Source organism: Coccomyxa subellipsoidea (genome assembly GCF_000258705.1).
Source record: "Coccomyxa subellipsoidea C-169, whole genome shotgun sequence".
NCBI lineage: Eukaryota > Viridiplantae > Chlorophyta > Trebouxiophyceae > Coccomyxaceae > Coccomyxa > Coccomyxa subellipsoidea.
This window is the reverse complement of record NW_005178032.1, coordinates 972,783-999,938: the sequence shown is the minus strand read 5'-3', so window position 1 is coordinate 999,938 and position 27,156 is coordinate 972,783. Positions and strand designations below refer to the sequence as shown.

Sequence of the window (27,156 nt, the reverse complement as noted above, 5' to 3'; positions counted from 1 at the left end):
CAGACCAGACATGGTCGATGGGCGCTCGGAGAGAGCTAGAAAAATATAATCTTCATCGATCACGAATCTTTTGTTAGGAAGTCCCTAGAGATATAGAATGCAATTGTCTTAAAGGGGTGTAGGAGCTTGCAGGGATGAGAAAGAACACAGGCGTGATCCTTCTGCATTTCGTTGCTGACATCAGGCAGCTTCCCTGAAGTTGCAATTGCCAATTGGAAGCCAGGTCTCCCATTGCACGAGAGCACTGCATGAGAGCATGAGTCTCTTGTAAATGACAGCAGCATTTGCAGGGACAGGCTGGGTACGACAACATAAAACGTTACAAACCTCATTGATGTATGCAATCTCATTCTCAACATGCGCTTGCAGTGCACCCATATACTTTAAGGGCCGGATCCTACCAGGCCTGCGTCACGCCATTATAATAATAATAATCTTTATGAGTGGCGAATCCAGAGCCCAGAGGGCCTTAGGGCATGCACATGTCCGTCTGCAGCCGGACCCCGGGGCCAATATGCACAGGCTTGCAGCCTTGTCAACTCGCAAATGCACCCTTGCAGCCTACAGGTCTACACCCCCTTCTTACACGAATGCTGAGGGGCCATCCCTAGCCATACGGTATCTCTTGGATCTTGAGGTCCACCATGGACTAACCAGGCTCCTCGGTAGAAGAGCCTGCCCTAGTTCGTTCAAGTTGAGATCAATGATGCTAGCATTCAGCCAAATGTGTACCGTACATTAAACACTTCTTTGCACCGGCTCCCATCCACAGGGCCTGCCCTAACATCTGTTCAGCTCTCGAGCCAGCAAGGTGACCGAATTGCCAAATCTGGGATACTGTCTCGGAGAATTCGATCAGCCTGATTGCTGAGCACTTGAGCATCTGTACAGCCAAGTGCAGTGTGCCAGTGTCTTCTGCAGCGGCACCTGAAAGGTATGCGCACACAGTATAGACAGCAGTGCAGCTGCATTGTATGAACAGACTCATCACGAGCTACTGAACCTCAGGGAATCCAGTGCCTGACAGTGACAGTCCAGAGTGTGATAGATGCACCTCCTTGCCATCCAGTCTTCACCAGCGCAGTCTGCACCCAGCCAGCTTTTGCTGGCCACCCTCCGGCAAGGACACCCCTACTTTGCCGGCACTCGAGAAGACAACTGGGATTTGGCTGCTGAACAACGCATTCATTAAATATATTGATCAGGGTCCAAAGATATCAGTTTCGCCCTAGATCATGAATCTCAGAGATCATACACTTGCAGCTTCCGCACACGGGGCTGCATCCATCTGCAGCTTCATGAAATATCCCAAACCCCAGAGGGATTTGCGGAGGAGCCCAGTTACCATTCCCAGTGAGCATCCAGCTTTGAGAAACACCCCGAGACTCCTGTAGAGTCTGCCAAAGTGGCCAGCATGGACCACAAATTAGGGCTTCCCCTGTGATCATCCAGCTTTGAGCAACCCCCAGACCCCAGAGGGACTTGCAAAGGGACCCGTGATCCCAGTCAGTGTCGAGCTTGGCGCATCCCAGAGGGAGTTAGGAAGGGTCCAGCATGGCGCTCAGAGGCGGCTGGAGAAGCCGATGGAGGCGCGGGGCACGAAGACCATCTTCATGCCGCCGGCCAGGCGCAGGGAGCTGTCCAGAGTCTGGCGCTTCAGGGCTGCCTTGCGCCCGCCGCCCGCCAGGCTCATCTTGAAGCGCGACGCCAGCACCGCCACAAACGCCGCCACCTGCACACAGACAGTCGCTGCAGTCAGCAGGGTTGTACAAGGAAGCTGTGCATTTTGACGGTTTTACGCTCTTCCACAGTCACAAGCTGGTCAACTCCCCTGCTCAGCAAATATTCAATGAATGCAGTCCTCAGGACACTGCGCTGCTGGATTGCATGCAAGTTGTGAACTGCATGGCATCCTTGACAGGTACAGCCCGGAGGCAGCTTATGAATAGAATTGGGGTTCGCTGCCACAGAGGATTGGAAACAAGCACAGGCTGAGATACCTGGGCCTCGGCGACGTGGCTGCTGATGCAGGAGGCGCCGCAGGGCAGGAAGGCGGAGGCGAGGCCCTCGGAGGCGGCCTTGGGCCCTCCGCGCAGCTCGGGAGTGGTCCAGCGCTCCGGCCAGAAGCGCTCCGGCTGCGGCCAGTTCCACGGCGCCGTGTGCAGCGCCAGCAGCGGCACCTGCGCACCCACAACCCTTGTCTGACACTGGCAATAATTGCAAAGCAGCTGTCATCCTGATGGGATGCACCAATCATGGTCAAGGCAGTAGAATAGCATAGTACGAATGGTACTATAAATATCTTGAAGCATGGTATGGGCTTGCCTGTGGCCTTCTATGAGCCTGCACATATTGTGATGGGATGCAACTATCTGAGGGGCAACAGGGGCTGATCCATCAGCATCAAGAGCGTGATGCCAAGAGTCAAGTGTGGAATACAAAAGAGAGTGATTTGTAAAGGGTGAGCACCTGGACGTGGGTGCCCTTGGGGATGAAGTAGCCGGCCAGCTCGGTGTTCTTGGCAGCGTAGCGCAGCGGCCCGATGGCGGCGGCAGGGAACAGCCGCTGGCTCTCCTTGATCACCTGCCGCCAGCGCAAACATCCTTATAAAAAACCCAGCCTGTTTGCTGTGACAGTCATATATGTCCCTTCATGGTACTTACACACACAACGCCTCCCCGTGGTCCCTCGACACCTGAGGTTCTTGAGGCTCTGCTGAAGGCGGTCTGGGGCTTGTCAATTGACTGCTTTCTGCTTCTTGGATTTGATCTTCAGTCTGGGCCCTAGGGAAGGCACAGTCCACTCAACAGCGCCTGTCAACCTTGTGGTTGTGGGGCAACGATTTTCACTGCAGGGGTGAGGAAGGAATTGCAGCAGGGGGCGCACAGCGGTGAGGTAGGGCAGCTTGGGTAGGTCGTCGAACTCGGGCAGGCGCGGTTCGCGGTCTTCGCCGTGCGCCAGGAGCCCGTTGTCGCTCAGCTCCTTGGCGATGCCGTCCTGCAGGCTCGGCGTGGTTGCGATGGAGAACCTGCAAGAGCGCACACACATGTCAGACAATTGCAGGCACCTAAGGCTGATGACCGATCGTAGGGCTCTCCCTAAAACATACCAGCACCTTTTTGCTGATCCAGTGGAAGATAAACCCCAAGGTCCAGAGCCTTGGGTCTCACAGATACACAAGCACAACTGTGGTTATCCAAAGGGAAGAAGAGCACACATGGGAATGCCTCCTATTCTGCAGCTTCCAGGGCCAGGATTGTCATTTTCCATGTTACATAATGGCCGTCATGCACTGATACACATTTGCAGCTCCTAGGCATTGCCCATGCGTGAATTAGTGCGGATGGCTCAGTGGAGATACTCACAGGGCCCATGCAACGCTTTGCGCGGTCGGCTCCAGGGCGGCAGCGGTCAGTGCGGCGGCTTGGGCGGCCACGGCCTCGTCAGATAGCGGAGCGCCTGCTTGCATCAACAACCCAGCTTTTCACCATTTGTGCATCACTCGATGCTTACGTTCACACGTATCCATCCCTTTCACAGCAGGAAGCACACCTTGCAGATCCAAAACGCATGCGACAATGGCCGGCACGGCACTGCAGAGAACGGCAACGTCACAGGTGCAAGCAGGGGATGTGGAAGAGATGTACAGGATAGTGGACACTGCCTATGCATTTCGCAGTCACGCTATCGTATTACACTTCAGGGCAGCTGCAAAACATACAGTACACTATAAACAACAAACACCAGGGAGATGACAGATGATTCTTCCTGGCTCAGTCTTCAGAGAAGCACACACAGACAGTGCAAGGGAGAAGACAGAGAAGGTGAGCGCACCCCTCAGTCTTCAGAGAGCACACAGTGAGTCAGCACAAGGCAAGAGGAAGGGAAGATGCGCGCACCGCTGGCGTCGGTGAGGCGGTTGAGGGCGGCGGCGAGGGATGTGTCGGACTTGGCGGCCGGGCCGCGGCGGCGCAAGCCGCGCACGAGCTCCACCCAGGCAGCCTCGGCCTTGGGGCTGGCCTTGAACCCGCCGCTGAACAGCGCGCCCAGCGGGCTGCTGATGGGCCTGCGCAACGCCAAGAAGAAGGACTGTCATTGTTGGGGTCAAATCTCCATTTCCTTTTCATTTTACACGCTTTCCCTGCCAATGGCAAGGGAAAACATGCTGCAGGTAAAGGCTACCACAATCCTACACCTTGTTGGACTCGCCAGATCCAAGCAAGACCCAATCAGCCGTGGGCGTGGTGGTCAGTATTTAAACGCCCCCCCGCCAGCTGGGGCCCACGATTGGGCTCAATACTTTCCTATATATAAGAATTATATGCTCTGTACCTGGATGCGCATAGATGTAGTGGGTCTGTTACCCCATGCACTCAGAGGAAGATGCCCTGCACTTCATCCAAGTGATGTGCATGCATGTATGGTAAGCTTTCATAAGGATTGCTGAAGGATGACACATGGCTTGGTCTACTTGTGCTGCGCAAAGTTTTATCGGTATGGGTGTGGGAAGATTGGGGGTGAATGTTGAATGGGGGAGGTAGAGTCTAACCCGGCGGCCTGGATGCTGGTGGAGCGCAGGGAGGCCTGCAGAGGCTTCTTCACGGCATCCAGCTTGTCAGAAGTTGCGTCAAAGGCGTTTGTCAGGACGGTATCGAGCACGGCATCCTCCAGAGCCGCCTGCAATTGCACATTGAGCCTTCAGTATCACACCAATCAAGGCAATGTGCTCTCGCGCCGATACAGACAAGCAAGTCCATGATTCAAAGGAGGATTTTGAGCACCTGCATATCGGTGGCTCTGTCGGGGCCATCCTTGTCAATCTTGGCTGCCAGGTCCACGGCTCTCCTCAATGCGGTGCTGAACTGTGCCCTGCACAGATTCCACAAATGCTCACATAATGGAGGCACAGATTCCATTAATTACAGTCCAGACAGATCACCAAGCTGAATCATCACATTACCAAGCCACCAAGACAAGCATAATACAGTCAAGGGCAGCTCACTTGGCTCCTTCCGGACCAAATGCAGGAGCGAGGCCTGCATGGGCTTCCTTGGACAGGGCACCCTCTCCGGCGACTGCCAAGGGGCTCTTGACAAAGCTGTCAGAGCCCAGCACTGTGGGGAGGGCGGCAGGGTCTGTCACAACCACAAAATTCTTGCCAAATACAGAGTACCTGTGGCACACAGACAGCCTTTAAGCTCGCAGTATGTGCATGCAAAGATATTGGGGAGTCTGACAGTTGTCAGGGAGATAGAGAGCAGAGGCAAGAGTGTGAGAGAGAGCGCACTGGTAAATCTTGCCGTAGGCTTTTGCCCACTCAGTCCATGTGACAAAGGCCTTGCCGGACCCAATACTGAACAGGTTGCCCACCACTGGCAGCCCAATTGGTCCTGGGATCTTATCAAAGCTTTTCAGGTGTTCTGCAAGGCAACAGAAGCAACTCTTCTCAGGGTTCAGGATGCCTTGACGACATGAGGTACAGGAAAAAAATTGCGAACAAAGTAGGGTAGTAGCAACTCTGCCAACCGAGCAAAGCCGTGTTATTCTGTGCTTCACTCTAAGAAACCTGCTTTGTACATAATATACGCTGCATTACTTGACGGCTGCAGCATCCCCAATTGACTGCTCAAATACAAAGAATGATACTTCTAGATTTGTGTCATCCCTAGGTATGTACACAATACACATGCCGCATTAAAGTAAGGTGCTTTAATTGTCCTTGCATGCGTCTCTGCCATCCAAAAAAAATACAGGCCGTGTAGCGGAAACGCCTCAGGGAAATTGGAAACAGCCTATCTCTTCTGGAAAAAACAGCTACTTTTCAACCCCGTAACTCCCGATATCTACAAAGCAAACAAGCCAAAAATTGATGCCATCAGGACATCAGAGGGCACTTACTGGGCACCGGGCCGTACGACTTGCGTCCGAATATCAGGAACAACAGGACACCGATTGCTCCCAGCGCAGCAGCCAACAGATAAGGCTGCTCTTGGGCCAAAGAGGCGAAGTCGATATCCGCCATTCCAGGTGGTCAAATGATAAACTCCTTTGTTTTCAACAATGATTAAATTTGTACTTTATTAAACAAAACAATGAGTCTTCTGCGCAGAATTCTCTCTCCTGCAGCACACCCTATCCTTCATTTCGCACATGGAGGGACTTTTCGCGCTTGCGTCCAAAAATGTGCACGTGCGTATCCTGGAGCCACAATAGGCTCCGCAGCAGGATCAACCTTGTCGATCGTTTCACTCCGGCACGTCCAACAGTCCCTTGCCATGGCCCCTAAGAGGTCCCCCCGACCACCTTTTGGGGTAGTACGCATCCCGAGGATCCAGAGGATCCTATTTATTTCTTTGCTTATGCCTCGAAAGAAGTGATCTGTCACAAAGATTGGAAATAGCAATTTTTTCAACAAACAGAGCACAAATTGCATGCGCTAGAAGCTCTTCATGAAGCGGCACAATGCTTGTAACGATAATAACAAAAGCCTCAAGAATTACCTAACTGCCGTGAACGTCACCTTTCCCAGATTGCCCCTGTGCTTCTGTTGAGCCTCTTTACAGCCCCGGTGATGCATATACATGGCATCAGGGTAATTTGCAATCATCTGAGCGTCACGTTTGCAGATGCAGATGAACGCTACGCACCCGCTCTCTTGCACACCAAATATGCTTACGACAACCCGTACAACCAGTGGTGGCAGGAAGATTACCTGCAAGGGTGTGACAACACCTTGTGGGATTATGCTGGTGATAGTCATTTTTAAGATTTTCTCGAGACCAACAAAAATTTTGCAGAATCCATCCAGCTCAATCTTCAAGCAAGCAGCATAGAGCAGGTAAGCCCTGAGTTTTTCCTCATATTTTTAACCGTCGGGCTGGGTGTTGATACATTTGAAGTACAAGATGAGGCATATTGGTGCTTGATTTTGAATGATGGCTCAATTGAGCTATCACTTGCAGCTGTCCAACTTCTCAATATATTCATGACAGGGCACACTTGCAGACGAAATGGCGGAGTTCGTGAGCAAGATTTTTGAGCAGATAATTCTACATGGCCAAATATCGAGGAGCATTCGGGACAGGGCAATTGGCTTGGTCAGAGAGCAACTACGTATTGCTATTAACGGATATAACATGGTGCGGACACTTTGCTAGCGCATGCTTTGACCCTGTGGAGATGATTGTGATTGTTGGATTCCGGATTCTGAGTCAGCCTGACCTGCTCTTTGGGAAGTCCCATCAATATGAGTTTTGGTAAGCCTAAAAATGGTCTTTCAGCTTCTGCACTGCTAGATCTATATAGATTTATATATAAGATCTGCATAAACTTTAATACTCATATTGATCAATTATCCGGGTGCTCGAGTCAGCAGCCGCCACTGCCAGGCGCCGCTGCGGGGGGCCCGGAATTGTAATCCACGCTAGTTTTGGAGCCCTGCCCGGACATTCCGAAAAAAATAGTTGCATGCATGCAGGGCAAGCAAATGTGGCGCTAATGCATACAGGCATGCTTGAAACTCCTTCGCTGAGTCCAGGCATGCATGCTGACGACCTGCTCGAAAGCCAGATTAGGACAGCCTGCAGTTGAAGTTTGCTTTTCGCAATCACTGCAATGTTGACATCGATGTATTTAACGTCGGATTGATACAGTGCACGTCGTCTAAGCATCTGAATTGACTGCTTATTCTGGTGAAAGGATCGCTCAATGTCTTGCAAAAATTGAAGTGAAGGTGTGTCAGAATGGGAAAGAAAAGGAATAAACAACGTCAAAAAGGTAATCTTGGTCAACAGAAATTTAAATTCTACCATGTTTAACGTGTGAACTGTAGCAGCCATCCAGTAGTCCAATTTTAGCAAGCTCAGATCTCGTGATCACAGGTGGTGATTCTGCAGCTGGAGAGGAGGCAAACGATGCTGCTCATGCACCAGTTGTAGTGCTTGCTACGCAGCCAAATGGTCCTTGCGTGGCTGTTGCGCACGACAAAGAGCTGTGGCTGCTTGACTGCAGGTGGCTGCCCTCCTCAATTTTAAAGGCCCGATGACGCATACCAACCGACCGATTCCTCTTCCAAATTACTTTACCGTGACCCTGTGTATTGCTGCTTGCAGCAATGCTTCTCTGATCGAGCTGGAGGACTCCACATTTGGTGCACCCATCAGAGCAGTTGCTTTCGATCCCACCGGCAACTTGCTCCTGACTGGAGGGGATGACAAGACCGTACGCGTGTGGCAGCTGGACAGCAGGCAATTATTGCATAAATGGTATGTCCAGCAAAGCCAGTACTCTGTTGTGCCTTTGTAAACAGTTCGTTACACACTCTGCAGACGCTGGTTGCCCCTATTTCAATAAAATCTTTGATGTCATTGGATCTTTCATCTGTAAAGCTCTTCAGAGTACTGAGAACTGCCTTTGTGTTGGACAGGGTTGTACCCAAGAAAGTCAGTGCGGCAGCCTTCTCAGCGGATGGCAGCTTTGCATTCTTTGCGGACAAGTTTGGGGATGTCCATGTTGCAGCGACGGCTGCTGATGCAACAGCAGGGCCAAAGCCTTTGCTGGGTCATTTCTGCAGCATCATCACAGACCTGGCAGCCTCGCCGGACGGCAAGTTTGTGGTCAGCACGGACAGGGACAGCAAGACCAGGGTCAGCTTGCTGCCTAGGCAACCCCTCCAGGTGTGACCTCCTTGAATTTCTTGGGGGATATTTCGATGAGGCCTGCGACATCCTTCGTGCATTTACTAGGCCCCATTCGGTAAGAATAAGTGGATGTGTGGGTTGTAAGCCTTGACCGTAATGATAAGGATGCATGTCAATGGCAGGGGGCGCATGAGATCCAGAGCTACTGCCTGGGCCACACTTCATTTGTCACGGCCTGCGCATTTGTGGCAACACCAGAAGCGACACTTCTTGCCTCTGCCAGTGGAGATGGCACAGTAAGGTATTTGAGCTTTGTCTGTTTGTCGCCTTAGAATATTTTTGGCAGACTTTGAGCTTTACTGAAGCTTCAGCAGTGTGGGGCAAGGTCATCCCTGCAAGACGACCTCTGCAGATGTACCACCCATAAACCCGTTAGATGCTCACTGCAGCATATAGCAACCTGGTGTCCAGTGACTTGACGGTATTTGGCCTGTAGCCCTTGTCATCAGTGTGGGGGAAAGTTTGCTTTGTGCATCACCTGCTTAACACCATCAGAGAGCCCGAATTCCTGATTGTTATATTTGATCGATGGTGAGTGCCAAAGCGTTTGCATCCCCACAAACCTTCTCAATCTGGTGACAAGTCTGCGCCAAACTTCTGCAGCGTTTTTCCAAGCTCCTGCATTGTCTGTAAAGCTTACCAGTGCAGTTGCTCATGACATCACTGTAAACGTCCAGCGCTTACCTGGTGTACATGGGTCAAGTTGCTGTTCGAGGATGTAGAGACTTGGTAAATTTTGCACCTGTTCTGGTGGTGGAAACGTGGCAGACCCTGGTGCCGCCTGTCATCGCCTACTGTGCTGCTTCAGGCTGTGGGACCATGTGTCAGGGCAGCTGCTGGACACCTGCCACGTGCCAGTGCCCCCTGGAAATGTTGTGGCCGCCAGCACAGAGCAAGCAGACACTGCTGAAGAAGCAGGCACACCAGAAGTGGCTGCAGAGGAAGCTGGCGCACTGAACCTGGACAGCGCACCTTCCAGCGCGGCCGAGGTGCCAAACATGACCTGTTACATTACACCCTTAGTCTAGCTGTTTCGTGTAAGGCGTTGCCTTTGAGGCAGCTTGCTGTACAGCAATTAGGCAGCCGCCAAGGAACCCAGCATCTGCCTCTGCACCCATTGACGATGGCGTTAGGCTTCCAATCTTGTCACTGCATGCAGGGAATATGTAGGCCAGAGATTCGTGGGGACTCACCCACACGAAAGGTCAATGCAGAAGGTCTGCGCAGAAAGTCTGTGCAGGTGGCAGTTGTTTGAATTTCCCTCGATGCGCGTGCAGATGGAGCTGGGTGATGTGCCGGCCAGCGGCAGCGGCTATGAGAGCGACGATGAAGACAACGGCGAAGAGAACGCTGCGCTCCGAGAGCATGCTGCTGAGCCAGCCACAGCTGCCACGCTTGCCCTGGCTGCCTCTCCCAGCGGGTAAGCACGTCACTGGCCCTTGTTATGATCCTGAACCATCGCTGGATTTAAATCTAGCGCATCAAAGTCCACCGTCAAAACGGCACGAGGGCTTGACAGATTGAAAGACAAGGTCTCATTATGAAGAGAGTTCTCACTAGACAATGAACTCATGGTTGCACAAATCTGGCCATTGTTCCTTTTGTACTATTTTTGGTTTGCTCGGCACAGCATCTGGCACTCACAAGCTGGGAATGAAGTTTTCTGTCGATATGGCTAAAATGATCTTGGGCATGCAGGCGCCACCTGGCAACGCTCGTGGAGGGTCAGGATGAGGTGACCATACTGGAGGTTGACGCAGCCGCCCGGAAGCTGTCCATCTGTCAACGCCTAGCCATGCACGACTTGGCCCTTCCCAATTCCGTGCAGGTGAATTTTCCGTGCTCGCCCTTGACAATTCCCAATTGCCCATCCAATTCCATGCAAGCCCTTCTTGGGCCAGCATGTTTTCTATATTTGGAATGTTCAGGTGTACAATTACAAGAGTCATGATTGCTGGCTGTGCGCAGTTTGATCGGGGGGGACGGATCTGGGCGGTCGGGAGGCCTCGCTTGGAGGAAAGTGGCGCGCTGAAAGTGGGCGTGGCTGCTCTAAACGACGCAGGAACGGTGAGAGCCTGCAGCAAACACCCATCACACGTGCATGCTGCTGCTAGACTGCGTTGCACTTGTTGTGCTGCACCTTTTCTCTCCACACTTGAGCCCACAGAAGGCGTGCAGGGCGCTCTTGAAGATATACGAATGCAACTTAAAAGGGCAGCTTTTATTTGCTAAGCACCAGCCCATTGAAAGTGCAGCAGTGGCGTAAGCTTGATGATGAGTCATAAGATTATAATGGGTGCCGAGTATTGATGCTGGCAGGAGTTTGAGAGCGCAGCAGAGGACGTTGTGCCAGATGCGCTGCGTGCTGCGCTCAGGACGGTAGCAAATGGTGGGCAGGCAGCTCAGACGGGAGCCCTGGGGCAAGTGAATCCGCAGCTGAGGAAGCGCGTGTACACAGAGGCAGAGACAGACTTCCGCAAACGCAACCGGCGGGACATAAAGGCTGCCAGCACAGCTGCTGCAGCCAGCATTTATTGAAAACATAATTATCACGAATGACAGTCAGCAGGAGCAGACTGGTGTGTAGTAGAGAGCAAAAAACATGATGAATAAATACATGCATCACATGGTGTTGACATCACCAATTGCAGGTTTGAGAGCAAGTTCTTGTAATGCCGCATTGTAAACAATCCCAAATTCCGTATCCTTAAGAGATTATAACAGTCACCAGACACATTTCTCTCTTCGAAAACATTTATGAAAGTGAAATTAATTTTTTTTAAATTGCCAATGATGGCATAGCAATGATCATCTTCTGTTGACAAAAGCGCACAGTTCCATCTCAGAATTCTAGCACCAAGGAAGCCCCTACCTGACAACTAGTTCATGGGGAATTATACCGTAATAAATGCTGACTTCTCACTCGCTGTTAGCAAACGAGATCAGAATAATTCAACTGCAGTGCATATAATCCACAGCTACCTACACTATCTAAATAATAAATGCTCAACACAGAACACTAATCAATATATTTGCAGAACTACTGGGAGATGAAACTCCAGCAGCTGCTGCTTAGAGGCTGAGGTAGGTGTAGGAGTGCATCTGGCGCGTGAAGGTCTGCACCAGAGCCTCTGCAGCCTCTGAAGACATGCGTCCCTCCAGAACCGCCGCACTCGCTGCAGCGCGCATCGCCAGCAGCATATCGGAACCCTGCACAATATACACCGAAAGAATCAATTTCCTGCACAATTTTCAACACTAATGAAATCATGTTGCGATTGCTATCATGCATCATGCAAGATCCTTCTGATTGCTCCTTCTAGAAGTTCCTACACTGTGCACTACCGCAAGCACAAGACCCAAGAGCCACAGCACTGCAACAAGCACCTCACAGGGAACCATGTAGCCAGAGCAGTGGAACAATTGGAGAGGGAAAAGGGGAGACTGACCGAGTGCTGACAACGTGTGAGGACGTCTGCCATTGTCTCTCCGCGCAGAACGTGGTCCACGACAAATCCGTTGCCCAGTATCTTCCCCTCGCCATCATGTATCAGAGTGTCATCTGCGGCAATCCGAGATGTATTGGATCAGAGTCACGCCAATGGGGGGCTGCATTGCTTTGCAGTTGCACAGGACAAACCCCCACAAACAGTGCAGGAGATACCAGCATAGCGATGAGGAAGAGAAGGCTTCTCACCAGGCATAGGGGGCACGCAGCACTCTGCGGCGCGCACAACAACGCAGTGGGTGCTGCCAAACATGTTGTGAGCCGATCCCATCACCTGCAATGCATCAAAACCCATCAGTCTCCCCCAGTCGCACAGCATGCCCAGATTGTGGCTCTCATGGACCGAGAACCTCCTTGTGCTCAACATGGCAGTATCACTGCACCAAAAGCAGTACCGTTCTCAGCTGTCAAACTACAGGAACACAAGCAAGGTGGCACAGGTGGTGTGCTGATGTCAGCAGAGGCCCCACATCAGATCTGGGTGCTTGCAAAAGTGCCCACCTCTTGGTAGACGCCGGTCAGGAACATGGCAAGCAGGTAGGATTCGCCACTGCGCAGCTCATGCAGAGGCAGCACGGGCGCGGCCTCACTCCCCCCCACAGGGGAGATGAAGCGGTCTATCTTGCCGTCCGAGTCTGACACATAACACCCACCCCACATGTCAGACCCATCTCTTGCAACCTGCGTGTGCTGTCATGTATCCTCCTGATCTATGAGACCCCACGTCCTGAAATTGCATGCCCGGCACCAATGCTCATGTGGAAAGATTCCAATATAAGATTAAAATTTTGCACAAATGTAGGAGGGACTCACCACAGGTCAAGTCAGCGAGGGTGGCAGCCACGGTGGGCTCTTCATCCAGACGATGGATGGGAAGAATGGGGAACACCTGCTCTATGGCCCACGTGTCCGGGGCCGAGCGAAAAACTGCACAGGCACACCATTTACAATAAATGCTTGCCTCTCCTTCACATTAATGTCAGGATTGAAGATTGAGCGACTCTAAACCCATCGATGACAGGCAGGAGACACCAAGGACACTCCGGGAGGAGGCAAGAAGGGGGAGGTTGAGACGGGGAACTTACTTGAAAGATTGACATGGTAGGTGGCCGAATGAGGCCGGGTAGAGGGCTGCAGGGCCTCCGGAAGGGGCAGCTTTGCGGCAGCTGCCAGGAGCAGGATGCGGTTGCAGGTGGCGTCAAACAGCAGGTCCACCGCTGCACGCTCCTCCAAGCTCAGCACTCCCAGCTTGAACGCGCGCAGTGCCTCCTCCCTGTTGTAATTTTTTTTGCTCTCAAATTTGTTTTCATACTATTGTTTGCAGTTGACTGAGAACCTTGACTGTCGCAACCCTTCCTTCACTAATATTTTCAAATGGTGTAATTATCAATTTAGCGAAACTCCAGCAATCCTCACAGGCCCAGCCGAGTGGCCTCCGTGTGCGGACATGGAAAAAGAGGACACACAGTGGCAGGACACCAACAGGAAGTATGGCGGTTGTAATTCTGGCATGCTGACTACAGGTATGCTGATGATGCCACTGTACAGGCCTCCACCTCCATGCGTCATTTGAGATACAGGACAGGGCAGGAAATGCAGCGGAAGCTGCGCACTTGAAGTAGACGGCGTCGGAGTAGGCCTCGCGCAGGGAGCAGGCGGTGGCCTCCAGGCCGTCCAGCACCTCGCGGAAGGAGCACAGCAGGAAGCGCCCTTTGCCGACAGCGCGCGCCGGCCGCCCCGGCTGCGCCCCGGCCGCTGCCGCCTCCGGCTTGAGCGCCGCGGCCACCACCTCCTCAGGGCTGTGTGGCTCCATCTCCGCAGCTGTCGGCGGCCTGTCCGACACACAAAATAAAATGTGAATTTCAATTTCAAGCTGTCCCAGTTTCGAACGTCCCTTGTTTGTAGATGTGGAAAACTCCGAGCTGTGGAGCGCTGGCCAATGCAAGTACCCCAGAGAAAGCTAATGTTACCCACGAGCACAGCTGAGCTTTACAACATCTCTCTTGATACAGGCTTGTGTCAGGGAGGTGCGGATGAACAGATGTGACACAAGGATTAGATCCACTGGACCCTAAGGCCACTTTGGCCGCGAGGTGGGGCATCCTGTTGCGTAACACATATCAGGCATGCGAAAAGAGGCCTGGCTCGGTCTAATAGGCACTCAGTATGGATCTGTTAGGGAAGGGCTGACCGTGCAACAACATCAAAGACCATGACGGCGTGGTGGCTGGCGAGCGCGCGGCCGGACTCGGACACGATGGTGGGCATGGGGATGCCCCGCTCCAAGCACACGTCGCGCAGAGAGCACACCACGTCATTCGCATAGTTCTGCGCACGGCAACATGCACAGCATCAGCGACAGTGCTTCCTACCACACAGCATGCTCAATTTCCTGTGTGTCCTCACATAACCCAGACACGCCTGGAATGGCAAGTGCGAGGGTGTTTGACCCTCTTAAGGATCGATGGCACAAGACTACCCCTTCTCGACAGCACCAAAATTTGCCCATCACCCCAGCAAGCGGAATATTCAAGCGATGGCTGCTGCAGGTTGCGGCTGTGGCACAAGAGTCTTCTGCCAAAGTTGGATTCAACCGAATCAGATTAAGCTCACTAGTTTCATTATGTGCAGCTGGATTGCTGAAACCCAGGGCGGACCTGCATGGTGTAGGAGAGGGAGGCGGGGGCGTCCGTGTTGGAGCCGTCGTAGTCGATGCCGAGGCCGCCGCCGCAGTCGATGACACGCATGCCAGCGCCCATGTCCACCAGCTCCGCGTACAGGTACGCCGCCTCACTCATCGCCTCCTTCACCACCCGGATGTTCGTGATCTGCAAAACACCCAAGCCCATCCGTCAAACGCTGATTCCCCTCTTTTGACAATCAGTGGCTTTTGAAAAGGATCTTGCCTTAGCCTTAGGCAAAAGATTCCAGCACTCAGTCATACCTCATGACTCCATACACAATTTGCTCTTGGCAGACGCAGATTCACCGAGCCTCGTATAAATGACGCCATGGAGGACTATGTCTTGCCCAGGGCTTTTTGAATTGCAAGACATGGCAGCTGGGCCAAGAGAAAAAGAAATCACAGGATTGTGGGGCAGAGTACGCTCGGCAGGGCAGCAGTGAAGATTGCCAGCTTGAAGGAATGCAAATGGAGTTTGTAAGGACGCAAGAAATGCAGCACACCTGGGAGCCGATGTGGAAGTGCAGGAGCTGCAGGCAGTCGGTCATGCCGAGGGCGGCAAGCTGGCGCACGACGGCCACGATCTCGCGCGGCCGCAGCCCGAACTTGGCCTTCTCGCCCGAGGTGGACCCCCAGTGGCCCTCGTGGCGCGTGGACAGCTTTGCGCGAACGCCTAACACCGGACGCACCCCCATCCGTTGCGCCACTCGCAGCAACACCCCCAGCTCCTGCCGCATCAGACATCCCTCAGACATGCCATTTGTAATCCCATAAATTTCACAGAAACGCATTAGTAACTTCACGAATGGCAATTTGCGTGCATGGCGAATCGATTATCTGAATATTGGCTACTTAAAAGAGAAGCATCCGAGGCTGCAAACGCACTGGACCATACCCCCCAGGCAGCTCGCTGCGTGTTGCTTGCAGACAGGGTATCCCGGCAAGTGTAAACTGCAGATGCTTTGAGCCATGGTATGTGGAAACAGGCTGTGATGGCAGGCGGGTGGGAGAAGCACCTTGAACTGTTCCAGGACGACAACGGCCTCAATACCCAGCCGCCAGCATTGCACCACCTGTCACATGCACCCCGAACATCAATCTCTGCACACCCGAGCCCTGCAAGGCCATTTCGGATGTTTCAGAAAGCCTCCTGCTGCACATAGATTTACTGCGGCTCAGCCAATGAACTTTATTTCCAGCAATCTCAGCCAGTGGGGAAGAGCAGGTGAGAGGAAATTGCTCTCACCAGCTCGATATAGTCTTGGTCCTTGTAGCCATTGCAGATGAGCAGCGAGCCGGGGGCCTGCCCCAGCAGAGACATGGCCATGAGCAGCTCCGGCTTGGAGCCGACCTCCAGGCCCCAGCCAAACTTGGCGCCGCAGTCCAGGATGGTGCTGATCAGCTCGCGGTCATGGTTGCACTTCACTGGGAACACGCCCCTGTAAGAGCCCTGCAGACAGCCACAATATCCTGCTCAGAAAATTAGCCACAATGTGAAATTGTGGTGGAGCCTTTCAACCTCCCAGTAATGTCCACCTGTCATGCAGCCTTGGTATGCAGAAGTTCCCAGTGACAATTTGCTTGTGATGGGGGTAGGAGGTGCAAATGGCAGAGCAACAATTGCCTACCTGATACTCGTAGCGCGCCACGGCCTTGTCAAAGCAACCCTGCATGGCAAGAGATTTTTTCAGTGTGAAGGGTACAGGTTTGGTGCAGTGACAGAAGATAAGCCGGAGGCAAGGAAACCACTAGACAGACGACTTCGAATACAATCAACTCAGACATCGAAGACAGCTCCTACCCTGCTGCTACTGTAGGATAGACAGCCTCAGAAAGCTGGTGATAAATGCTGACCTGGAGAAGGTGAAGCCGGTGGTTTACTATGTCAGGGAATCTGAAGAGCAGCGGCATCTCCAAGCCCTCATCCTTCAGAGTGGAGGCCAGAGTGAATAGATCGATCACGGGGCCGCCATCTGCACATTCACATTCCCATTAACGTGTGGGTGCTTTGCCATCCAGGAAGCTGCCCACAGGCGAACACCAGGACGATCCTGGGAGGTTTACTCGTATGCACGCTTTTGAATACCTTTGCAAGGTGCACAGAATAATTAGTCACTGCCGCTTTTTGGGAACCCAAGACCGACACCAGCAAAACAATGAAGGGAGGCGAGGCCTACCTCCTTCGGGTTTCACGCAGAGATGGCCCTGATCGCTGACGGCAAAGTATGGAGCTCCCCAGCCGTCCACGGCATACAACTTCCTGGAATCCTTCGGGGACCAACGGAAGGAAGCTACCGACGGAGTCAGTTCAGGAGGATTCGAGGATGCCACTGCGGACTTCAAGCTGAAGTCGCCAATCGGTGACACCTCCTTAGAAACCTGCCCGTATACCTCGGCCTTCACCTGCTTGAAGCACGGCAAGTCCTGCCAAGAATAAGTCGAAGAGCCGCCCAAAGTGTTCCAGTCCCTTGCCTTTTCCAGCATCACCATGGCCATCGCCAGCAGCCTTGCCACTCAGAAGGCACCACTAAGAGTGGCGAAGGCCTCTGTAACACCTTATCATGCGGCAGCTCAATTTTCTGATCGAGAATAGCAGCACCATGGAACTTACAGCTCAAACCCGGAGCTGCCCAAATCGGGCAGCCCGAAAATACCCACATCTCCAGCAGCAAGAACATGTAGCGTTTGGTGCAACGAAAGGAATGGATGCAATCTTGTAAGACCTGTTGGTACTAACTTTTACACAGCTCTGCGATGCCCGGCCTGCCTGTGGACATGCACTTGTGCCACAGCAGTCACCGACACCGGCACTCATGACTTCCGAAGTCATGACTGAGTCATCAAGTGCCAGCTGGACATCAGCCGCTGCGGCAACAGCTGCAGCATGCGCATTGATGATCTATTAACATGCATGCCACCAATGCCATTGCCATCATGATTGATTTGGATGCACCCTTGAACTGGGTAGGGCCGAGAGTTTGAGCATTAAAGTACTCCTCATCATGATGTTTACAAAAACATTTATGTAAGTTGCACAAGGCGCATCGCAATGAAGAACTCTTTGACAGCTGCCTCCAATCAATCCTGATGATCATCTCATAGGATATCAAGCAGGCACCTGCAGACCTCCTTATTGCTCCATGTATTCATTGCAGAGGAGGCGTTGATCTGCTGCTGCAATCATTGCTGCCATGATGGTGCAAAACCTTCACATCTGCACACCAATCTGGAGAAAAGTAATATGAGCTACAGCATCTGTCTACGCTCCACCTATGGTCGGTAGACAGCAAATCACCTTATGGACACACCTGGGTGCCAAAGCAGCAAATCTGCGCTGCGAAAGAATGATTTCTAATAAGTTGCGGTGTGCTGCTAATTTTCAGGCACTTCCCAACGCACCCTGACTCGAGGGGGCATCTCTGTGACAAAAAATGCATCCTATCTAATGCAATACAATCCGCTGCAGGCTCAGTTTCTGGTACTTCTGGCCACCACAGAATCATCTGATTAAACAGCAGGAGCAGACAGGAAACCATGCGAGTTGTGTTCCAAGGAGTTCTGGCCAGAAAGGTTCCAATTAGCAATCCTCCTGCGGCAATTGCTCGCAAGTGCACCCCACCACTGTTTGGAGCTGCTGGGTGGTGCAAAGAATGATGGAGGAATATTGCCGACAGAGGACCTGAGCCTGACTGCCTTACTTCCTAGATTGCGAGGTGGCCACTCTGCCCTGGAGGTAGCATCCACAGCAACTCTCGCCTCCTAGCAAATGCTCGAATCCCCCTTCAGCCCAATCCGTGCCTCTACCTCCTACTGGCTGGGAAACACAGTCTCCTCAAAGCCACTAGGCTCGCTGTGCTGTCACCCTATGCAGCCTGCTTCTCTTCTGTGATGGAGCCGCGCGCTTGAAGGGCTGCCAGCAGCCTGGGAAAGGTCTCAGAGATGCCGCCAGTGATGTGGAAATCCTTGAGCACACCCGCTTGCCTGAATACCTCCTCCACTGGCTTTGCCTCTGAATGGTACACCTGCAAAGCAATCGCAAACACATGTCAACGCCACATTCTGCCCCATGCCATGCACTATGATGCGGCAGTGACACACAACTAACACAATCACACAATTTCTTGTCCCTGCATGGCTCATGTCAGTAGCCCATTAATGTGTATTTAGCATAATTTTGACGCCACGACACTCTCCCAACAGAGTCAATTTCTAAATGTTATGCGCACGCTCAGGTGGACATCCGGTGAGCACCTCTAACCGTCGCTTCACTGTGGTGAAGTTGTCGTCAGAACGGCGTTCCAAGTAGGCCATGCAGCCGGATGGGGGCATGAGGGGTGGCATCTTTATGGCTGGGGCAGTCGGGGACGCCGGCAAGTCAATGTCTGCAACATTGAAGTTCTTGCCGCACTCTTTGCAATTCCGCCGCGCCAAACACTTGGCTATAAGCACCTGCAGTGCATGTGCGCTTCCTCAACAACTGCTGCCCTGTGGGGTGTGCTTGCAGACGAGCCTCTCATAGCAAGGCAGTCATGATGCATGCCCAAGAACAGGCAGACACTCGCATGCACAGACAAGGGTGTTGCACATAACAGTAGAAGGGCGCTCACATCTTCTCTGAGGGACAGATTGAGCGCCAGCTGCACATCTGAGAAGGTCAGCAGCGACTCTGCCTGGGCCCGGGTGCGAGGGAAGCCATCTAACAAGACGCCCTCCTCCCCTCTCCTGGCGCCCTCTTGCAATCGCTTCTGCAACAACTGCACAAACACAGGCAAATCCTTCAGCAATATAGTGTTGGGATTTATGCAATCATGCACACTGTGAAGTGTTGATTTTGGGAAGTTTGAACCCCTTCGCATCACAACTGTGAGACAGGTAGGAGGGCGCACCTGGAGAACATACGAGTCGGGAAGCAGGTTCCCTTCGTTCACTACTGTTGCCACCTGTGCCAAACACGAAGTATGATCAGGCCACCAGCTCTGGCTCAGACCAAGAGCCCCACCAGCACCACAGACCTTCTGAACATAGCACGCCAGAAAGAATCTATGGCGCCAAGTGTAAAAAAAAATCTTGAAATGTAGGCAGTGTCGGCAGCTTCTAACGCACTCACGAAGACCACCCCCCCACAAAACCAAGATTACGAACAAGATTACCACTCTTGAGGGATTCTGACAGCTATGGCGACTCAAGTGCACCACTAGCACAAATAATCAACAGATGAAATTTCCAAAATAAACTTAAATAGCCTGCAAAAGGGGGCTGAATGCTCCCAAGAAGAATTCCAGGTGATACTTAGAAGATTGTCACTCGCCAACGTTACAAAAGGACTGCGTGACAGCCTTTGCCAAATACAGCACATCTCGCACACTTCCATCTTGCAATGCAGCCTTAAAGCGATGGAACACTGCCGCCACAGGCCACACAGTCCAGCCCACAACCTGGCAGGTGGTTCTCAAATAGGTGTATATTCCCAGCGCACCTTCCGACCCAGCTCTGTCTGCTCCTTCATTACTGTCCGGACTAGGTCTCCGGCTGAGATGTGTGCAATGCCGAGAGCGTCTGCGACACGGCTGGCGTATGTCCCCTTCCCAACGCCGGGCGGGCCAAGGAACACCCAGCTTGGTACACTTCTCTGAATCGCCGTCACGGTCGGTTTCAAGGCTTCCTGCAGGATGTCAGGCTTGATACCCGCATGCTGCGCCACTTGGGCGATGACTTTGGCCCTTTGCAACATCTTTGATCTGACTCCGATCACAAATTGCACGGAAAACTGAATCGAGAGCAGCGCTTTCTGCGTTGAGCAGGCCCGCGCTGAAATTGACACGCCCTGCTTCATTACCTAATAATATAAAGGGTTCTAGATATCTGAAAGGGATTTGACCTTTTGCTCTGTTTCGATCTGCAGTGAATGGCTGTCCTGGACAGTGGGCGTGCTTGCAAACATAGAGGGATTGGAAGGCTGCAACATTTCGTGCTGGTACAGCGAGTATCATAGTTTCTGCATCTGGGCAAAAGCGCTCTCTCTCTGCGGCTCACCACCAAGAAAGCGCACCACCTTCTAGGTAGCTGAACGGCCGAGGATTGGAGCCCAAACTCACACTGATGAACAGAAGGAAAGGGGTTGAGAAGGAATCAGATGGCAAGAGCACAGATGATGCCAGCCAGAAAAAGGTCAGGCCCAAGCGCTCGAAACCTCCCGTATGCCAAGATGCAATGCCCTCGCAGTACACCAGGAGTTAGGAGTGTCTATTTGAACAGCCTTGAGCAACTGAAGCCCCCTGTCCATTCCAATGTGAGGATACTCAATCAGATTGATACTGCTGCATCTACTTCCTGATAAACAGAGTCATTTCTTGGGCAATGTGCAGGGCAGCACAGACAGCAAGGCGCATGCGAAAGGTGAGATCCCTTGCAAATGTGAGGATCAGTGCAATTTCTTGTCAACAGCACATCGATGATTTGGCGCCCTTCCCACGATCATTTTTTTTGTCGCATTTTTGGTCGGAAGGAGCCTGGGCCTAGTACAGACAGTCACTTTGCCCTGGGTGTACATCAGTGCAGCATTCTTGGTATCCATATTGCATTTGGTGAAGACGCTTAGGAGGTTTCTTCTGCGCCCAACACTGAGCACGGAATTCTTATTTGCCTGCCAGGCAAAGGCAAGCATGCGAAGAAGGGAGGCACCAAAGGCCGCTGGGCAATCGTCATGGGCACTATAGCCGTTGCATGGGCGCTGTACCACGTGAGACACCGCCCTGTGCTGCATCTCTCGTCCATTTAGCAAAACGTTCTCTGTTCCAGCCATGTCTTGCAGCGGATTTTTTTGCAACAGGGAGATTGTCGGTATGGCCTGACGCTGGCTTGTGTGAGCGCACAGAGGCGGCAGCAGGTCAGGGTAGCAGTGGAGCCAATCCTGGATCCCCTCATACAGAAGATGCCGGAGTTTAACCTGAGTGAGTTTGCAGCGCGCCACGGCATCGAGTTGCCGGACATGTTCCAGTCAGAGATGGCCCCTCGGCCGGGCCGGGAGCTGGCCAAGAAGGGCTGGAAGCCGAAGCACCCCATCATCATCGTGCCAGGCTTCGTCACCAGCGGCCTGGAGCTCTGGTCTGGCAAGCCCTGCGCAGCACGCTATTTCAGGTGCACATTCACCCCCTCCTACACTCTTGTTATGATTTCTTCAGAACTTCAAAGAGGAATATTGTTCCACGTAGTGTCCATGCATTGCTGCCCAGAAGCATGCAAACGAATCTGAGAGGTAGTCTCAGATGATCTGATCTGATCTGTTATGAATTGTGAGGGAGAAGAAAAGGTAGATGATTTGAGCAGATCTTAAAGGTAGATGTTACATGATGTTGTGGCCAGTCGTTCTTTGTTCAAACAAGAGATTGGGGTGCAGGCAGCGCATCTGGGGCAGCTTGTCCATGACGCAGAGTTTCATGGGTGACAAGGCGTGCTGGCTGGAGCACATGGCCCTTGACAACACAACAGGGCTGGATCCCGAGGGTGTCCGCCTGCGCGCTTCAGAGGTGGGGCCACTGTTGGGCTGTCTGTGCTGCACTGCTTGCACCTCTTCTGGCTGTCATTGGAATGTTCTTGCCTTAACCTTTGTGCTTGTCTGTTTACTGAATTATAAGATGTAATGTAATTCAACATCTGGCAGGCTGGTAGACAAGGTAATGATGCGCAGGGCCTTCTGGGTGTGGACTACTTCTTCCCAGGCTACGCCGTGTGGGCAAAGCTCATCGAGGCGGCCGCCGATATGGGCTATGACACAAACAACCTGGTGTGTGCCCGTCAATACTGCAAATTTTGGCCTCTGAAAGGGCAATTGGCAAGTGTCAGGACAGTAGGGTGCATGCTACATGCTGCACTTTCACTGACATTTGTTTGCAGCCAATGCTGCATCGCAATATCACTCTTACCGCAGGGCCTTCTCTGGTATATAGTAGATCTTTGGGGCTCAAACATGTATTCTCTGGTGTCTCAGATCGGGGAGACATATGACTGGAGGCTGTCAGTGCCCAACATGGAAGCGCGAGACAATTACTTCACCCGCCTGAAGTGGCGCCTCGAGCTTTCCCTCAAGACTGAGGGCGAGAAGGTGCGACCACTTGCGCTTTAGGCCCCTTAGCCCAATGCTTCTAGCCGCAGCTTTGTCTGGATGCCTAGAAACCTACAGCTTGCTCTCATGGATCCATTGCCTCATTTGGAAAGACTTGTTCCAAGCAGCATTTCTTTCTTGCTGAATCACTGGCAATGCGTCTTGTCATGATCAAGTATGCATGGTGCAGGCTTTATAACCTTGCTGAATCACAGGGAATGTGTCATGTCATGCTCAAATAGGCTTTGCTTCCTTGTTGAAATTACAGGGAACGTGCCATGTCATGATCATGTATGCATGGTGCAGGCAGTGGTGGCCAGCCATTCTTGGGGGGACAATGTTTTCCGCAACTTCATGGTGTGGATCGGTGAGGATGACCCGGACTGGGTTGAGAAACATGTGGCCGCGTACGTCAACATTGCCGGGCCCGTTCTGGGCGTCGCAAAGTCCATGACATCCCTCCTCTCAGGTGATCACAGGCTTCCCTTTCCTCCTAAGGAAGCCCTTGTGACAACAGGGACCCTTGTAAGGCATGGCCCTGCCAGGACCAGAGTGCAAACTCATGCAGGTTGGCTGCATGCTGTGATCAGCCGGCCCTTCATGTAACCCTGGGCGTGAAGTTTTGGATTGCATGCATGGCAAGCTGAGGTGAAAAGGATGATGAATGTGATTGGCATTGCTGTGCAGGCGAGACAAGGGACACAGCGGAGCTTGGCTTGATCGGCGCGTTCCTGTCAGACAATCTGGTTCCGCGGAACGAGCGTGTGAAGCTGTTCAGGACGTGGGGGTCTGCCATGGGCATGCTCCCTGTCGGTGGCCCAGATATCTGGGGCAACACCACCTGGGCCCCAGATGACACACTCGAGATGACTAAGCAAAATGTCTCCTTCGGGTGGGCAGTTTTTTTCGATATCTACGACTAATTTGGAGTCAAACTTACATATTTACTTATATATACTTACATATATACTATAATAGTATCAAAGTCCAAGCATTTGTTGCATGCTGTGAAGGGTGGCAGCCAGAGGGAAGTGCTGATATCTATGTCAGTGTTTTTTGTACGGCGCTGAAGCATGGACCTCTGTGCACATTGCTGTAGAGCAAGATGTGTTTAGGTCATCAGAGGGGATCAGATTGGTGGTGTGGTGTGGTGCAGGCCGCTCATCACAGAGACTCTCATTCCTGAACAGGCGGACGAGGAAGATGACAAGTTGGACGAGCACAAGTCCTTTGCAGAGACTGTGCACGGCTGGGTCTCCAGCATCTTTGACCGGGGCAACAAGACAGAGATCGAGATGGTGCTTTTCTCTCACACCTCGCTCTTCCCCTGTGTATTGTCGCCTGGTGTGGTTCTTATGGCTTGTGCATTTTCACCTTGGTCCAGTTCCACGTGTCCTGCCCATGTGCTGTGGCCCGTACTGACAAGAAAGGTGGTGGCTGCTGGTGTCCTGCAGGTGGTCAAGAAGCACGACGTGGATTCGGCAGTCAAGATTCTGCTGAAAAACGGGGGCCCGCTCTTCCACGACCATGTTGTCAAGTGGGGAGCTGTGCATGCGGATGAACGCAGGTGGGACTCCAGCATGCATGCTTGACCATACCTTTCATGACACCTCAGCGTGGTCAACATGCCTAAAATTCCGATTCTTTTTGCTCAACACTTTTGTTTTTTTCTGGGGTATGACCATTCTTGCGTAACTGAATACTTTATGAAAGGAATGATATCCGCTCGCAGCTGCAAGGCATCAAAGGGATCCCCAGAGGAGTACTACTACAACCCACTCAAGTGCCCACTGCCCAAGGCGCCCTCCATGCAGATCTACTGCCTGTACGGTGTCGGCCTGCCCACTGAACGCTCCTACTACTACCTCAACCTCGAGTCTGACAAGGTCAGCAACACCCCGCTTCCCATTCAAAGCAACTCTTTCGTTCCTGCAATCCAGCCCCTTGCACTCTTGCCAACTTGTTGCTGCCAGCCACGGGTGCTCCTGTGGCATGTAGTTGTCCTTGCCATCTAACCCTTTGTGCCTTGTCGTTTCCAGTGCTTGCTGTCATCTGCAAGCCACAGGCGCTCCTGCAGCACGCGATTGTACTTGTTGAACAGGGAGCTTGTGGGTGCATGATGCACAAAGACTTTCAGGGTTGATCTTGTGGGGGGGATTTTTATCAGCCTGTGTCATAATTCTCCCATTGTCTCGCAACTCCCACCTTTCTCGTGGACCTGTCCCTGTGACATCACAGCACCTGCAGCCATCATGAAAAAATTTTACCCTCCCCGCGCAGGCGATGAGGAAGTCAGAGGAGGAGAGCGAGACGCACCAGCAGTACGAGGTGCGCTGGAAGATGGATAAGGACGCCAGCGGGGAGCGCCATGGCGGGACAATAAGCTACGGAGTGCGCACGAGCGACGGCGACGGCACTGTGCCACTCATCAGCACCGGCGTCATGTGCCACAAGCACTGGCGTGAAAAGCAGCTCAACCCGGCCGGCATCCGCGTCGTTTCGCGCGAGTACCTCCACGAACCCGTCGCCGCCTACAAGGACCTCCGGTGCGACCCCATTGACCTGTTGCATGGCATGAGCAAGCGCCCTTCAGCCCCTTTGCCATGCTCCCAGCAATGAATACACCGTTTTTGACACCATGATGCTCCATGTCTGGTTGTTGTATTTGCCTTTCTGCGGCCCTTACCAGCGATGATTTCGCTGCTGGCGTCTCCATCGGTCAATGGAAGAATATGCTCACGACACGGATATGTGGGGACAGATTCCCCAGCTGCTTAAATGTACAGTATCGCTGAAATCCAATGGGCTGTGCTCAATGTGTGCAGGGGAGGGCCTCGATCTGCAGATCATGTGGACATCCTGGGCCACATGGATGTCCTGGAAGACATCCTCACCATTGCGTCGGGCCATGGAGACGACCTGCAGGACAAGATCATCTCAGATGTGAAGCGCATTGCCGACAACATCAAGCTTGATGTTGGCTGCGATTGATAGCTGACCAGCTCTGGGTGGCGGCCTGTTGCACACCTGAGGAAGAATCAATGAAGGCTGTAGCAGAGCGCTCAGGAGTACGTTTGTCAGGCCGCCCCCTGGGGTGGGTTTATATGTTTCTGTTTTGCAAGAATCGAGATCGAGAGAACTGCTTTTTGGATTCAGTGGAAAAGGGCAGGACACCATGGTGAGTCTGTGGAAGTGCTTCACCTGGGTTAGCCCACAATTGGCAGCCTATGGAACAACCTGTGGGGCCGAGATGTGCATGAAATTATTCCCTTGATATGCTTATGGAGACTTTGACTTCCCTAGACTCGTCTGGTCAATCTTACATCTCATCAAGGTTTGACATGATGAATCCTTTGGTGTGTCACTCGGTACTTGTGAAGTGCATTCAGCGTTCAGGAGGTGCAAAATTTGCCTGCTGGTACGGCTTGATGACTGATATTGGAGACTGGAAAGAGCATGTCTGTGCCAGGCTGCCCTGCATATGCTGGAAAGACTAATATTGAAGGATTAACTCTGTACTGACACTATCATTCAATGTTAACCTAACATGATGTTGGAGCTTTGTAAGGCCGCCACCATGGTGCAATTTGACATCTCCTGCTGCTGACACTGTTGCATGGGTGAGCACAGTTGATTCTGAGGGTCGTTCAATACTGTGGAATTGTCGTGTTATGGCCCAAATTGGTACAGCAGCCATATGCATTGGCGCTAGCGGCGCTTGTGGATGTACAGTGCCTCAGGGGCGGGTGCAAGTCAGTCGAGGACTACACTTGGCCTGATGTCTATCTGGTTTACAGCATCTGAGATCCAGGAGTCACATAGTGTACACATTATTGTGCATCATCCTCTCTTCACTCTCCCACTCACAGGACACATCAACCTCCCATCCTGTTCATTGCTCCTCCTCCACCAATCCGCCCACCCATCAGCACCTTGGGCCGAGAGTCTACTTTGAGCGCTGGCGTCGACGTTTCCTCTTTAGCCGGCGCATACGCTTTTTCTTCCACTGCAAGACACAAATAAGTGAGAATCAGACCAGTGTTCGCACCTAGCTAAAACACCAAATCGAGGGCCTCCGACCCCGCGGTTCTCCACAGACAGAGCACATCAATTCCGATCGTCAATCACCACAGGCTACGGCAGAAACTTAGCATGGGCAAATCCC

At 52.5% G+C, this 27,156-nt stretch overlaps 5 protein-coding genes across 5 annotated transcripts; 2 read left to right on the top strand and 3 right to left on the bottom strand.

Moving 5' to 3' along the window:
* Positions 1 to 1,327: 1,327 nt before the first annotated feature.
* Positions 1,328 to 6,127, bottom strand: COCSUDRAFT_66732 (cytochrome P450). The gene is made up of 11 exons (XM_005646393.1): positions 5,899 to 6,127; positions 5,288 to 5,420; positions 5,003 to 5,173; positions 4,782 to 4,869; positions 4,550 to 4,677; positions 3,900 to 4,066; positions 3,366 to 3,459; positions 2,887 to 3,028; positions 2,470 to 2,583; positions 2,001 to 2,180; positions 1,328 to 1,732 (listed from the first exon to the last, which is right to left on the bottom strand). The coding sequence occupies exons 1-11, from the start codon at positions 6,020 to 6,022 to the stop codon at positions 1,562 to 1,564; spliced, it is 1,512 nt and encodes a 503-aa protein (XP_005646450.1). The 5' UTR covers positions 6,023 to 6,127; the 3' UTR covers positions 1,328 to 1,561.
* A 1,501-nt stretch (positions 6,128 to 7,628) lies between these two features.
* COCSUDRAFT_66731 (YVTN repeat-like/Quino protein amine dehydrogenase) lies at positions 7,629 to 11,397 on the top strand. The gene is made up of 10 exons (XM_005646392.1): positions 7,629 to 7,776; positions 7,881 to 8,010; positions 8,112 to 8,264; positions 8,426 to 8,645; positions 8,822 to 8,940; positions 9,508 to 9,688; positions 9,977 to 10,119; positions 10,398 to 10,527; positions 10,668 to 10,766; positions 11,019 to 11,397. The coding sequence occupies exons 1-10, from the start codon at positions 7,743 to 7,745 to the stop codon at positions 11,235 to 11,237; spliced, it is 1,428 nt and encodes a 475-aa protein (XP_005646449.1). The 5' UTR covers positions 7,629 to 7,742; the 3' UTR covers positions 11,238 to 11,397.
* Positions 11,398 to 11,458: 61 nt separating this feature from the next.
* COCSUDRAFT_24487 (arginine decarboxylase) lies at positions 11,459 to 17,457 on the bottom strand. The gene is made up of 15 exons (XM_005646391.1): positions 17,068 to 17,457; positions 16,745 to 16,863; positions 16,519 to 16,557; positions 16,137 to 16,340; positions 15,907 to 15,963; positions 15,394 to 15,618; positions 14,865 to 15,035; positions 14,410 to 14,535; positions 13,821 to 13,969; positions 13,293 to 13,480; positions 13,021 to 13,134; positions 12,709 to 12,842; positions 12,397 to 12,481; positions 12,149 to 12,261; positions 11,459 to 11,909 (listed from the first exon to the last, which is right to left on the bottom strand). Exons 1-15 carry the CDS (start codon positions 17,384 to 17,386, stop codon positions 11,772 to 11,774), a joined length of 2,181 nt encoding a protein of 726 aa, XP_005646448.1. The 5' UTR covers positions 17,387 to 17,457; the 3' UTR covers positions 11,459 to 11,771.
* A 1,296-nt stretch (positions 17,458 to 18,753) lies between these two features.
* On the bottom strand, positions 18,754 to 20,667 carry COCSUDRAFT_29851 (ADK-domain-containing protein; the record flags this gene model as incomplete). Its single annotated transcript, XM_005646390.1, has 5 exons — positions 20,367 to 20,667; positions 19,777 to 19,830; positions 19,498 to 19,644; positions 19,142 to 19,339; positions 18,754 to 18,912 (listed from the first exon to the last, which is right to left on the bottom strand). Exons 1-5 carry the CDS (start codon positions 20,619 to 20,621, stop codon positions 18,754 to 18,756), a joined length of 813 nt encoding a protein of 270 aa, XP_005646447.1. The 5' UTR covers positions 20,622 to 20,667.
* A 1,226-nt stretch (positions 20,668 to 21,893) lies between these two features.
* COCSUDRAFT_37169 (Lecithin:cholesterol acyltransferase) lies at positions 21,894 to 25,982 on the top strand (the record flags this gene model as incomplete). The annotated part of the gene is made up of 10 exons (XM_005646389.1): positions 21,894 to 22,027; positions 22,287 to 22,416; positions 22,578 to 22,673; positions 22,878 to 22,991; positions 23,298 to 23,460; positions 23,679 to 23,872; positions 24,446 to 24,558; positions 24,724 to 24,877; positions 25,272 to 25,537; positions 25,817 to 25,982. The coding sequence occupies 10 exons, from the start codon at positions 21,894 to 21,896 to the stop codon at positions 25,980 to 25,982; spliced, it is 1,530 nt and encodes a 509-aa protein (XP_005646446.1).
* Between the last annotated feature and the right edge of the window lie 1,174 nt (positions 25,983 to 27,156).

Bases quoted from the DNA above. Each gene is read 5' to 3' on its own strand.
- COCSUDRAFT_24487 (XM_005646391.1), bottom strand. From the start codon at position 17,386: ATGGCCATGGTGATGCTGGAAAAGGCAAGGGACTGGAACACTTTGGGC. The intron at 15,036-15,393 runs GTGTGCTGCATT...GGTGTTTTGCAG, and splicing joins ACTTCCACATCGGCTCCCAG to ATCACGAACATCCGGGTGGT. The intron at 14,536-14,864 runs GTCCGCCCTGGG...TGCCGTGCGCAG, and splicing joins CCCTCTCCTACACCATGCAG to AACTATGCGAATGACGTGGT.
- COCSUDRAFT_66731 (XM_005646392.1), top strand. From the start codon at position 7,743: ATGGGAAAGAAAAGGAATAAACAACGTCAAAAAG. The intron at 8,941-9,507 runs GTATTTGAGCTT...GTGCTGCTTCAG, and splicing joins AGTGGAGATGGCACAGTAAG to GCTGTGGGACCATGTGTCAG. The intron at 9,689-9,976 runs GTGCCAAACATG...ATGCGCGTGCAG, and splicing joins CACCTTCCAGCGCGGCCGAG to ATGGAGCTGGGTGATGTGCC.
- COCSUDRAFT_66732 (XM_005646393.1), bottom strand. From the start codon at position 6,022: ATGGCGGATATCGACTTCGCCTCTTTGGCCCAAGAGCAGCCTTATCTG. The intron at 5,421-5,898 runs GTAAGTGCCCTC...GTTGCCTTGCAG, and splicing joins GTCGTACGGCCCGGTGCCCA to AACACCTGAAAAGCTTTGAT. The intron at 1,733-2,000 runs GTATCTCAGCCT...GTCTGTGTGCAG, and splicing joins GCCACGTCGCCGAGGCCCAG to GTGGCGGCGTTTGTGGCGGT.